Below are 12784 nucleotides of genomic sequence, written 5' to 3'. Positions count from 1 at the left end.
AGCCCTCTCTCGTCCGATTTCCAATCCGATGGCATCGAGTCCGCGAGCCGGTGGCGCTGCGCAGCGCCCGAATGGTGCCACACAGAACAAAATCTGTCAGTTTAAGCTCGTGCTGCTGGGTGAATCGGCGGTCGGCAAATCCTCGCTGGTGTTACGCTTCGTCAAGGGCCAATTCCACGAATATCAGGAAAGTACGATCGGTGCCGCTTTCCTTACACAAACCCTCTGCATCGATGATACGACAGTGAAGTTCGAGATTTGGGATACTGCTGGACAGGAACGGTAAGGAATGGGAAAAACGCTCGGCGATTAGCGAATGTTTATTATTTGATTGATGTTTGTTCAAAACTGTTTTGGGTGTAATCGTTTGCAGGTATCACAGTTTGGCGCCCATGTACTACCGAGGCGCACAGGCCGCGATCGTGGTGTACGATATTCAAAACAGTGATAGCTTTGCGAGGGCCAAAACGTGGGTCAAGGAGCTTCAAAGACAGGTAAGCGCCCCAGTGAGATAACCCTTGTTTGTTTGCTGTACGTCTCCTCACGTCCCTCGTTCGAATCTTTGAATTCACACACGGCCTCTTTCCTTCTTTGCCGCAGGCATCGCCAAACATTGTGATTGCATTAGCCGGTAACAAGGCCGATCTGGCGAACAGTCGTGTCGTAGACTACGAGGAAGCCAAGCAATACGCGGACGACAATGGGCTACTATTTATGGAAACATCCGCCAAGACGGCCGTCAATGTGAATGATATATTCCTTGCAATAGGTAAGCAAAAGTGGGTTACAGGGATCCGGGTTGGCATTCTGTTGCTAGTTTTTTTTTTAGGATTTGCGTTGTTGTGGTAAAGGGAAACTGCTGACAACTGACACACCAAATGATGATAGAAAACGTCTATGATAGAAAGCTTGTATGGAAGCGTAGCAGCGTTTAACCCTCCAAAAGTCATAGTTACCGTGTCATACATCTAGAGGTTTTTTGGACGATCAACGCCTAGAATGTCCACAAAGATGGATTCTAGTGCTGCGATCATAATAGATCTCGCTAAAGAATCTTCCTTTCTAGAATCTTTCTAGAAAGGTCATGCATAACTCTTCAAAAGTCATTGAAAAGGCAATCATGAGCTGACTGTCAACAGATGTATGAATTGCTGATGATGAATGCATCTCCATAATATTCTGACCACGCGTAGTCATTAAGACTATGAGTCGACTCTAAATAATTGGGTATATCTAAAGATTTTGATGATTCTTGATTCTCTAAGATTCATGTAACACAAACAATTATGAAGATTCGTGAATCTCTAAACATTAATGGATTTTAAAAAGTTAATCTATCTCAGAAGATTCACTTTCAAAGGTAAAGATTTTACGAAGAGATTTCTCAAAGTTTATCAAAATGCAGCAAGTAAAACAAAATAAACTTGTCGAACATATCATAAACTCCAATATCGGCAGTAATTTTTGGTGGGTAAATAGTGTACGTCAGAGTGAAGGGCTGTTATTGCCGCGGTTCCTTCAACACTTGTTGATGTGTTGCCGTGTGCAAGGAAGCGTAAAAATAGCGCTAAACTCTATTGCGTGCAAAAGGGTTGACCGATTGTTCTAGGTCTAGGTTGTTACTAAGGTTTCGCTTAATTTGTTTGCTTCCACAATTGGCGTCATAGAGTTTAATTTTGATTCTGCCCTACTCCATTACCTATAACGAATGATTGTAAGTTCGTGGAAACTCTGACCCAAGAAATATCAACCGATAGGTTTGATTTAATCCTATTTGTGGAACATGCTATCAGCAGCATCGAGGTGCGCCGGTATGCTTTAATTATAATGTATCTTTCATTGCAGCTAAAAAGTTACCCAAGAATGAGGGTGCTGGACCGCAACAAAACATTAGACCAACGCAAAACGAAACCAACAGGCAGAACAGCGGCTGCTGTGCTGTGAGCAAGTGATGTTATTCAGCAGGTACGTGTTGTGTGCGGACCCTTCCGCAATCGCTATCTTTCTAATCGGATCTAGTGGATCTTTCTAATGGATAACGATCAGTATGGACTAAGAATGGTTTCTCTCTTTCTCTTCTCTTTTAGCAAATGGACTGTTGAAGAATGCGTGTGAAAACTGCTGCATGAAAAATTGTATAATGGTAATTATCGTTATGTTGATGAAGCCGGCAGTGGTGAAGATACTGACGGCGGCCGGTGGTATGATAAAGATGATGAGCAAATTGATAGGAAGTAAGACCGATTCCAAACTAGTTATGGCAAACCAGAAAACAGTAAAGCATTATATTTAAAGGAAAAAACAACACATACACACACACATAGACACACATACACAACACAACAAAATGTAGAAACAAAACGGGAAAAAAATCAAACAAAAAAAAGAAACCCAAAAAATCATCTGCAGAAACGAACAAAACTCACACAAGAATGCATTGTGGCTGAGATGATGGAGCAGGTTTAAGGTAAACAAATGTGTGGAGAAGGATAAATTATAGACGTGCCGGTACGGACGGAACAGAGAAGATGCAGACGGAACGCTTGCAGGAGAAGAATTGAGATTTGAGACAGAATGATGATGATGATGGGGTGGGTCGTCTGACACCGGGTCGGTTTAGTTTAATTGGGATGTGTAGAAAGCAGATATTTTATTTGAGTCTACGCGGTGGAATGATAATATAATAGTAATATTAATATTCACTCTATACTACTAGCAACGAGCCGCCGCTGCCGCCCCAAAGCAAAATTAGACCATCATAAATGTATCACGCGGCACACTCACCCAAAAGCCTATCAACAAAACCAAAACAAACAGAGAGAGCACACCAAGGGCAAGAAGAACCAAGCAGGTAGAGGGTGTTGGCTTACGCGTGGGGAAGGCATAGGGGGAAAAATTGTGGACGCCCTCAGCTCCCTTTTGACCATTGACGAACAAAAACAATATGAATGCAACACATCACGCTCCGGGATGGTTAGAATGGTGTGATGGGCTCTGACGAGATATATTAGAATACCCTATTATTTGTGTCCTTCCAACTTCCATAACGCTGGATCATGTGACAATTTCTATTCGATGGAGCTTCTCGTTCGCTTGTCGTATGCGTAAGCAAAGCTATTGCTACTGAAACTGTTGCATTTGCGGTCCAATTCTTTAGATGTGTTCTTTTTTTTTCCTTTCTCTCTCTCTCTTTCCAATTTTCGTCCCGTGTGACCAAGAAGTATTTAGTCGTACGTATCCATTTCGCGTGTATTTGTGTGCAAACGGAATATCAAAACGTGTCTCTTTACCGCATTCGGTATACACAATTTGCCAAGCTTTTGTTCAAACATTCTAACAAACTCACTGACCGATCGGTCTCGATCACTATTTGGTGGGTTGCATTTTTGCAAACGTTTGAAATGAAATTGTTCGAAACACGGTCTCCAAATGCATCGTACCCAAGGTGCAACGATCCTCGATCGTAAATGGATTGGAGTGATCGAATGGGTTTTGTTTTTGCTAATAGAAGATAGAAAAGAAAATTTAAACACACACAAAACTCAATATTGTACTAGATGGGAAAGTGGCGGAAGGTAGACGAATATTAGGTTAAATTAGTTTAACAAACTTGATCAGTCAATCAGCCAGACAGTCACAGCTACGGAAGTGAACAGGATAACCCCCTAAATACAAGTTTGCAAATTGTACTATAGTAACAGGTTGCAGGAGTTTGTGAGTGGCGAAGAAAAAAAGTATAAATTTATTGGCAAATTTTGAAAAAAAAACCTGTTTCAACAAGCTTTATGTTTTTTTTGTGTGTGTGCGCTAAGCTGCATATTTTGAGGATACAGTTAAGAACGATTGTGCGTATGTGTGTGTGTGTCTGTGTGGGTTGGATTCGGAGAACAAAACAGTGTAAAAACAGGGGAAAAAACAAGGAATTAGTATTCAACATTCTATTGTGCTATTCTCGTTGTTGTTTAATGTAACACATTTTTGTAACAAATTCCTTGTTTTTGTGGGAGAGTATCATCTTGTGTGAGATCTTCAAACTATTGAATGAGCACATTCTAGACTTCTGTGCTAGAATCTAGCCACCTGGCGCCCTATAATGCACTATGGGACTCCCCGTGCAGCACGGCATCTTCGTTTCATGCAATTCTAGTTGTGTATCATTTTATTCTTCTCCTACTTCTGACCTTTTGTTTGGCGTAAAGACGTATTAGGTCATGCTGCCACCGCGTATATATAGGCTCACATTAAACTTATCACGTTACTATCACGCAGCGCAGGATAGTTAGTCCTTAGTGCGGAGCGGGGTCAGTACAGTTTAGAAGAAGGAAAGCCCACAGTCCTGTCGAACGTTGAACACCTTGGAGATACTTTTTTTTATTACCAGCCATTGCAAATTGCTACACAACCGTTGGACAGCAGAGGTTCGGTTGAAATGAATCGTAATAAATAACAGAGATCCCCAGCAGACGTATAGTTCTAATCGCGGAGTTAACAACACATTCTTATTGGCATAATAACCAGTACACGGCTCCTCCGGTGCTAGTAGTAACTAGAAGAAAACAAACATTCATTACACATTATACATACGACGATACAAACCCAACCATTTGTCCTTAATTAAACATACAGAAGATGGAGAAGCAACTATTGGAAAACAAAATTTACAAATGTTGCTAACTTATGGAAAGAATGCGTTTGTGCGGGATTCACGCGCACGTACGGTATCTGCTAAGCCCCCGTTTGTCCATCAATTGTGACCTCCCAGTAGTACGGTGGAGTCTTTTTACATCGAGAAAGAGAGAGAGAGAGAGATAGAGAGTGGCAGTGGATCTCGGCAGCATCGTTCCATCGTACACGGAGGATTGGCAACATGGCAACACAGAGCAACACACAAAAATTCTTGAATTATTCCACCAAACCAACCACAAACACAAAAAAAACAACCCAAAAACTAAATCAAACACGCTGCGGAAAAGTGCTATAATTGCGGGATAAGCGCGGAACACACCGACGGTTCGAAGTTGAAGTCAATAAAGAGAAACATGATACATTCTGTACAGTTAAATGTGTTTTGTTTTTGTTGCAGCATTATAGCTTCCGAGAGAAACATTTCGCATGGAGATGAGATTAATTTTTGGGGCTGAACTTTTTCTGAAATTTATACCAGATAATCCAAAAACCTCAAGCTTAGAAGGACTTTTCGTCCTGTATATGGATTGCTTGATGAACTCGCTATGGTAGAGTGAATTAGATTCAACAGACATCGGTGGGTTGGTCATGTCATTGGAATGACACCGGACGATCCAGCCTGTACAATCCTTTTAGGTCGTCAGGTCCGAACAAGGAACTCTGAATTGATAAGGATTGACCGATTCCTGCAGCAGGCCAAGACATAAGGAAGTAAGTTCACGTAAGGTTTTTACCTTAAATTTCAAGCAATTACCCAACGATTTTCACAGAAATGTGGACTGCGGACAATCACCCCTATTGTATTAACAATTGTGCACTAAGGATGTAGCTTTATTCTTATACTAGTGAGTACATACATATACTGGGCGCGCATTACACCTACTCACAAATCCTAGCTCTCGTACAGTCGTATCCTGATCTAAGAAAAGTCGTCCACGGCAAGCAGTGCGTCCCAGTCGATGTTGTTGTTATATACTTCCTGCTGCAACCAGAGCTCGTAGTTCTGTTTGAATTCTTCACTCAGTTCGATTTCTTCCGGCTTTCGGGCTAGCCCACCGTAGCAAGCGTTACCCCGTTCCGATGGGCCCAGTCCCGAGGCAATGCCGGTTGCACCACCGCCAGCACCACCATTGACACATCCGCCGAGTGAACCACCGGCACCGCCACCATTCAACCCATCGCCACCGACACCACCGCCCAGTCCTGCTACACCGATACCACCACCAATGCCGCCGATGCCCTCGATCGGATCATCATAGTCCAGCCCCTCGATACCGGCCAGGATGCCATTGTTAACCTGCAGATAGCGCCGATTGTTGAACCGATCCACACCGCTCTTGAGTGCGCACTCGTCCGCCTGAAAATCCCACGGACGCGCATCCAAATCATTGCCAAACGCCCAGTCATCGTTCAGCCGGTGGCGTACCTTCGCGTAGATCGCGCTGATCGTCTTCATGTTCGACTTGCGCCACTGTCGGCCCAGGTACTTTGTTTGCATTTTGAGCAGCTTCAACACGTACAGCTGCATGAGCGCGTGGCGCACCTTGAGCGTGCGCTTCAGTATCGGCGCCGACTTGAACACGACCAGCATCATGATGCGCGAGTGCTTCCACTTCGTAAGCTTGTTGAGAATGCGCAGCAGATTGATGCAGGAGAATACGTTGCGCCACGAGTAGGTCGCGGAATCGCCCACCAGCATCGATTCGGACGTCAGTTCCGGCTGCTCGCCGATTACGCACGAGGGGAAATCAATGATCGGAATACCATTGTTCGCGCCAACGTAGCCCATTATGTCCTGATTGAAGAACTTCAGCACCAGCGGGATACAGTTGGCAAATACCAGATGCTGCGAAATGAACTCGAACTGATAGATGTGGTTGATTTTAAAGTGCTTCAGGTAGAGCAGCAGGATGGCGGACACGGCCTTTACCGTGATTTCTTTATGCCGGCTCACGTCGATACCGAGTTTCGAGGATTGCAGTACCGTCATTCTATAGGGGGCCGGTACAAAGAACAGTTACTTAAAGTAAACTAAAAGAAAGCAAGATGTTCTACTTACGGCATATCTTCCGGCAGTACGTCGGCCATGATGTTAATGCTTTCGGTTTTGGCTTTCGAGGTTGGAGCAGCGGCCAGCAGGATCTTCAACAACGAAATCATATACTGCGACAGATTGGGCAACAGTGCTTGGTACAATATTTCCGTTGGCGTTAGCGGTATTTCGCCTTCCGACGTAGAGAGTGGATTGCGATTAATTTCCTCTTCGCGTCGTATCTGCACGTCCGCCAGACTCACGTACATATGCTGCAGAAGAAATAAGGCGCAGATAAAGTTATCATTTTCAGTTCTAGCACAACGACAGTACATTCCTACCTTTGTCAATGTTTTGAACCCCTCCTGTATCGGCTGCGGCAGTCCCGCTATTGTCTCATGATCGTCCTTCAGTGTGTAACCGATAAATTTGCTGCGCGAATTGTTGAGAAACACGTCTATATCCTTACGGCGTATCTTCGGTGCCCAGGGCAGCCGGTTCGTAATCTCTTGCGGAGGTTCTTCCACCGGTTCGGCCGGTGGTGGCGAGCATTCGCCATCCTTCGGTTCACCGTTCTCACCCGCTGTTCCAGCAGGAGCGGTAGCACCTTCGTCACCGGTGCCGGGTGCCGCCGGATTAGCCCCATTTATTGGATCCTCGTACTGGCGAAAGTAGTCGGAAATGTCTTCCTCATTTTCGGTGGCCGCCGTTTCCATCTCCAGCCCCAACTGTTCCTGCTCGTCCAGTGAGCTTTGCTTGATCAAGCTCTGGGCAGTGGTGAAGTTTTTGGTTTTTTAACGGGAGCGCGCCGGCATCACGAAAAGCATCGAAGAAAAAGTGATTAGATTCAACGGCAAAATGGTGCATCTGTGTCTAGTGGGAATGCAATTCCGGATACATGGACTAAGATGGTTTTGTTGGTGACAATGAATGGTTTCTTTTTCTCTATATGGTGTGATGGTGGTTACGATGGCATTGATGCGCGCGTGTATTTACGTGTACGTGTTGTTTTAAGGTGGATGTTTCGCGAAGCAGCCGAGAATGAACGGAACCACCTTGCGGGAATGGAAAAAGGAAAATGTACGTCTAACAGGGTGTACGATTCTGGGCGCTTCAATAGTGCATGGTAGATGAGCGTGTGATAAAGCATACGGACGGGAACGCGGGAGCGTGTCGGGGGAATTGTGGGAAGGCTTCACAGTCAATGTCATACACACGATATTCGGCAGGATGTGCAACACCGATTTAAGGTGAGGTCATCAGGAAAAGAAGGGGAAATTTAGTTAGCTCTCCGAAACAAACCAGGGTATCAAAAGTAAATTTATCTAACATCTCAACAACATTCAATAGAGGTTTCTTTATGTTATAGAAAATAACAAAAAAAAGAAAAACAATTTGTAATAAAAAAAAATTCTTCCAAATTATTTGCTCCCAAGTGTACAGTTAAAACGATCTATCATCGTACCAGGCAGTCATCAAGGGGGAATGTCTTGAATGATGAAATGTTTGAAACTGAAGTTGATTGCTTCGAAAACAAAGGAACAAAACGGATCGAATGATATCGAAACGATGCACAATGTTTCAGCGCGAGGAGATGAAAACACATTTTTTAACAGATAGTATATAAATGACGAAGGAAAGAACAAGAAACACAATTCAAAACGAACGAACACAAACTACACAACAATCGTGTGCGTGCACTTATTGTATGCACGTATCCTTTAAAAAAGCGTTTGCCAGTGCCGAAAAGCTGATAGTGACAGAGACGGAGTAACGGAAAAACGTTCTATTTACATGTGGGTGTATGCTGGTACAGGCGAAAGCAAAACGCTATGAATTCTACCGGTTGCACTAACTAACAACGAACATCTAGCGTGACAGTTGCACATGTAGGAATATCATGCGATCGGCAAAGCGGCATGGTTCTACACGATCCGTAAGTAAATAGTAGTACACGATCGTCGCACGATCGAACAGCCGCTTGTGTTCATTTTCCGCAACAAACCAAGCCAAATTTCGCATAGCGACTTCAACAACATCAAGGCAAATTGATAGCTTAGCATCAATGGGCAGCCACAGGGCAGTTGCAAAAAAGGAACACGCGTCACAGGTGTGTATGTGTAAAGCCACAAACATATTCCTTGTATATGCGAACGATCATCGACAGTTGTAACAATTCTCTACGCACAAACGACTACACGAACACAACAGGGCAAACAGGACGAATACAAAAAAAAACAAACACATGGCGCGATACTATACTCTCGGGGCAGGGAGATTAAGTTCGATCGAGCAGAAACATGATGTGTGATGTTTTATGTTCGTATATAATGTGTGTGTGTGGTTTGTGGTGCTAGGAATGTTTTAGCTTTTTTTACATTCTTGTAGGTCACATTTCGATTACAGTGATATACGATATGTGGCGGCGAAGTGGTAGCATTTGCTCTCCTGAGTTCTTGGAAAGAGAAAGACAACAACAAATGAGAAAGAAACAAAAAAAAAAACGAACAAAATCGGGCGGATAGTACTGAACGCAAAATGAATTATGAAACCGATGTTTGGTTCGGTGGCAATTGTGCCTTCGAAACGACCTTTCTGCGGTACTCTTTACACACGGTTGATAAAATAAACCCCTTTTTGGGGAGCGGTACACAGCGAATTAGGACTAATCTCGGACGAAGCAATACCAGTGTCCCAGCAGTAGGTGTGATATGCTTGATTCACCTGCAAAAGGGAACACTTAGCACAAGCATAGTGCTTCTCATTGAGAGCTACACGGAGATTACTTGCAAATTGCAAAACAAAACGATTATCTGACGGAGGTTACGCGTTACGCGTAGCTTATATGATCGATAGCGGTTTTCCCTTTGCCCTTTGTTTTCTGATCGCACGGAAATGTATTTTGAGTGTTTTGAGATATCTTCCGAAGCTTGTATCTTGCAAAAAAAGTTAAAACAAATCAATTATATTCATCGCTTGTATAGAGAGAGAAAGAGAATAGAAAAAAATTGCGGGCCAAACAAGTTTCAGCAGTATTGTAGCAAATAGTGTAGATAGAAAAATAGAGCGAGAGAAAAAACGATTTTGACAGTAGAGATGTGAAAAGTTATTTGTAGGAGGAAAAATAGACTAATAGAAGAAGAAATCATACAACTAAAACAAGAAAAAGAGAGTAAAAGATGACAAATGTAAAAAAAAACTTGCAGCATTGGGGAAAGAAGTTCAACAATTTTGGCAGTAATATAGAGAAAGAGAGCAGTCACAGTGAGAAACAGAGTTGCAAGTTGATAGGAAAGAATAATGAAAACAAAACAAGAAAAACTGAATAAGTTTGGACGATGAAAAATTCAACAAAGACATTTGTTTGCCAAACGACAGCAGTGAGACAGATATAGATATTAGAGAGAAAAAAGGGTGAGAGGGTTGGAAAAATATTTTCGTAGAAGTATAATAAGTAAGAAAGTTAGTAAGTACTAAAGTGGGTGGGTAAAGAGTTATAGAAAAAAGAGGAGGGGCAAAGGATAAGTAAAGAAAAAAATAATGTAAAAAAAGATTAGGGAAGTATAAAGAGGAGGGAAGAAAAAGAAATCAAGATGAGACTCAAGAAAGCTTCACTACCTCTTGCGTTTGACTAGGGTTCGTACATACTCTTCGGGATGGTCTGCTACGCTTGGCGTTCTGATTGTCATCATTTGACGGTGCCGTGATAGGTGGCGAACTCGCACGCATCACCTTTGATATCTCTAGTGTGTCCTCCCGGTTCTGGGAAAGGCCAGCCGCATTTCGATATTTATCTGCAATTAGTATTCCACAAATTAGCACATTGCACCTGTCGGAACATTGCCCTTGCTTACCTTTCAAACCTTTTAGCGTATCCATGCCTCCCAAGGACACTAGAGATATCTTCCACAATAACAGTAATACCTTTTTCATTGGAAAATGTGGCGCCATGCCGGAGCAGAAGTGTGTGACCATCCCGAGCAGTTTTACGGACAGCAACTCATCGCCGATCGGATAAGCTAAGGAGAGCGAAAGATAAAGGTGTAGTATGAAAAGGTATGAATATTCAAAAGTAGCCCATCTAAGTAGCCTAAACAAAGGCTTCCCAAGGCTTACTTATTTCGGTTACGAAATTCGAAACCAGCTGTGAGTATTCTTGATTTTTGCTCTCCTTTTCCGCTCTCATCACCTCGGTGATAATGTACAGCACGGACAGAATGACACGCAAATCAATCGAATCGGCCAGTGATACAGCTATTTTGCGCAATGCTAGGTTGGCTGTCGAGGAATTGCTGTAAAGAAAGCACGCATTGCAGTTACAAGCTTATTGCTGATAGTACTCCATTTCGTCCACTTACTCAATTTCCAAATTCAATAGTTCCACAAATGCCCCAAACACTCCTGCACTGTACAACATCATGACGTTCTTGCGTGCCCACGTCTGTTGCTCCTGGTCGGATTGAACCTCCACCCAGCATCCTTGCGCAAGGTACAGTATGCAACGGGCCGCCTTCATACGCTGACTCTTTTTCGACATGTCAAGCTGATCGAGCAACTTTAGTATGATGCCATTCTGTTCCGTTTCCGACAACTTCTGCCAACTCGGTGGCAACTTGTATAGCTCCATTTGGTCTTCGAATGCCTGCGGTTGGAAGAGAGAGAGAGACCAAATCTTTAGTATACACAAAATTCCACGGTTGCTAAATATATTAATACCTTAACATTTTGCTGGAATTCTGCCTGCTCGGTATAGCTGTACAGTTCTGCAATCTCGTTTGCATGAGTGTCCGCATCCGCGTAGATAAAATCTAGATCGGGAAACTCTAATGCATTGTTCCCCTGCGAAAGAAACATTGGACATGGTGTGTATGTGGCGTGACTACGAAATGATAGCAAGGTGCTACATGAAGTTGTTCTTTTTGGAGCAGAGTTTTGTTCTTTTTGGAGCAGAGTTTTGTTCTAGTGCATGGCGGTATTACCATAGGTTTTGGAACTCTCTCAATGAAAGGAAATCACCATCGTACGTGGGAGCAATAATCTCGGATGAAAATTATTTATATGACACACTACCAGGAGAAGGAATCGGAAATGAGCGTGAGCGGTATGATAGATGGTTGATCGTAAAAAAAAGAAACAATAGGAAAGAGAGAAAACGGACGGATCGTAGCAAGCAGGCACGGTGTCCATTCTTCCTTCGCATATCCTGGCACGTTCTGTGATCATCCTTGCGATCGAAACCATGGATACCACAGAGACGGTGTGTAGTGAAGTTTGACGATGGCAAACTTATAGTAATACACGCGCTATAGTTTAACCAGAACCAGAATCAGTCGCTTCTGTTGGCAGTGCCTTTGCTGGCCGTACAATCCATTCCGCGTTGCAGTTCATGCTGCCACTTGTTGGATGGGTATTTAAAGTGTGGGCTGCTTGCATTGCCTGCGGGTCACTTACATCAAACTAGTGGAAATGGGGTAGTAGAAAATTATTGTCCAAACATAGTTATGCACACCGACACAGCACTTATACAAACACAACTAACTCCACCAGCCTCCTATTGTGTGTGTGTGTTGTTTTGAAAGAAAGTAACACCTTCGCAACAAAACCAATTCGCATATGCTTAATGCTGGAACGTGGGTGTTTTTTCACTTCTCGTGGAACTTGCTTTCTTCAACACCACACAACTAAGGGAAGCGACGCAATCGATCGATCGATTGGTATGTGCGAAGAGAAAGGAGGGGTTTGGCTGGCAAACGGAGATACTTACGTCGGGCATCTCGTTTTCGTTGAAATTGTATATCGCCAACATGTCGCCTTCCATCGCGATTTGCACGACGCGACACGGATAAAGAAATGGTTCACGTTTCCTCTATCGAACGCATCTAGGAGGGGTCGGAAGGATTTTATCTTTTCATAATCACTTCACAAGCACTTGGGCAGCGAGAGAGAAAATTTTGTTTCTTTTTTGCAACTTTTGGTATGTTGTGTTGTGACAGTTGTCTGACAGGTTGTCAACAGGGTGGCAAAGCGTCCTCTTGAGGCAAAAGGATGAAGCTCGATGGACAGTGT

General features: G+C 43.4%; 2 protein-coding genes across 2 annotated transcripts; one reads left to right on the top strand and one right to left on the bottom strand.

Annotated features, from left to right (window-relative positions):
* The first annotated feature begins 28 nt into the window (after positions 1-28).
* On the top strand, positions 29-2164 carry LOC128716046 (ras-related protein Rab-5B). The gene is made up of 5 exons (XM_053810970.1): positions 29-282; positions 374-494; positions 601-769; positions 1846-1965; positions 2088-2164. Exons 1-4 carry the CDS (start codon positions 29-31, stop codon positions 1950-1952), a joined length of 651 nt encoding a protein of 216 aa, XP_053666945.1. The 3' UTR covers positions 1953-1965; positions 2088-2164.
* A 3441-nt stretch (positions 2165-5605) lies between these two features.
* Positions 5606-12536, bottom strand: LOC128711163 (striatin-interacting protein 1 homolog). The gene is made up of 10 exons (XM_053806028.1): positions 12483-12536; positions 12170-12175; positions 11435-11557; positions 11077-11360; positions 10835-11010; positions 10573-10737; positions 10337-10512; positions 7060-7485; positions 6746-6990; positions 5606-6677 (listed from the first exon to the last, which is right to left on the bottom strand). Exons 1-10 carry the CDS (start codon positions 12534-12536, stop codon positions 5606-5608), a joined length of 2727 nt encoding a protein of 908 aa, XP_053662003.1.
* Between the last annotated feature and the right edge of the window lie 248 nt (positions 12537-12784).

This window comes from Anopheles marshallii, chromosome 3, assembly GCF_943734725.1.
Source record: "Anopheles marshallii chromosome 3, idAnoMarsDA_429_01, whole genome shotgun sequence".
Taxonomy (NCBI): domain Eukaryota; kingdom Metazoa; phylum Arthropoda; class Insecta; order Diptera; family Culicidae; genus Anopheles; species Anopheles marshallii.
This window is presented reverse-complemented; position numbering and strand designations above follow the sequence as displayed.

Coding starts and splice junctions, on each gene's coding strand:
- LOC128716046 (XM_053810970.1), top strand. CDS start 29: ATGGCATCGAGTCCGCGAGCCGGTGGCGCTGCGCAGCGCCCGAATGGT. Junction 283..373: donor GATACTGCTGGACAGGAACG/GTAAGGAATGGG, acceptor AATCGTTTGCAG/GTATCACAGTTTGGCGCCCA. Junction 770..1,845: donor TGATATATTCCTTGCAATAG/GTAAGCAAAAGT, acceptor CTTTCATTGCAG/CTAAAAAGTTACCCAAGAAT.
- LOC128711163 (XM_053806028.1), bottom strand. CDS start 12,536: ATGGAAGGCGACATGTTGGCGATATACAATTTCAACGAAAACGAGATG. Junction 11,011..11,076: donor CTATTGAATTTGGAAATTGA/GTAAGTGGACGA, acceptor CTTTCTTTACAG/CAATTCCTCGACAGCCAACC. Junction 7,486..10,336: donor ACCCTAGTCAAACGCAAGAG/GTAGTGAAGCTT, acceptor ACCACTGCCCAG/AGCTTGATCAAGCAAAGCTC.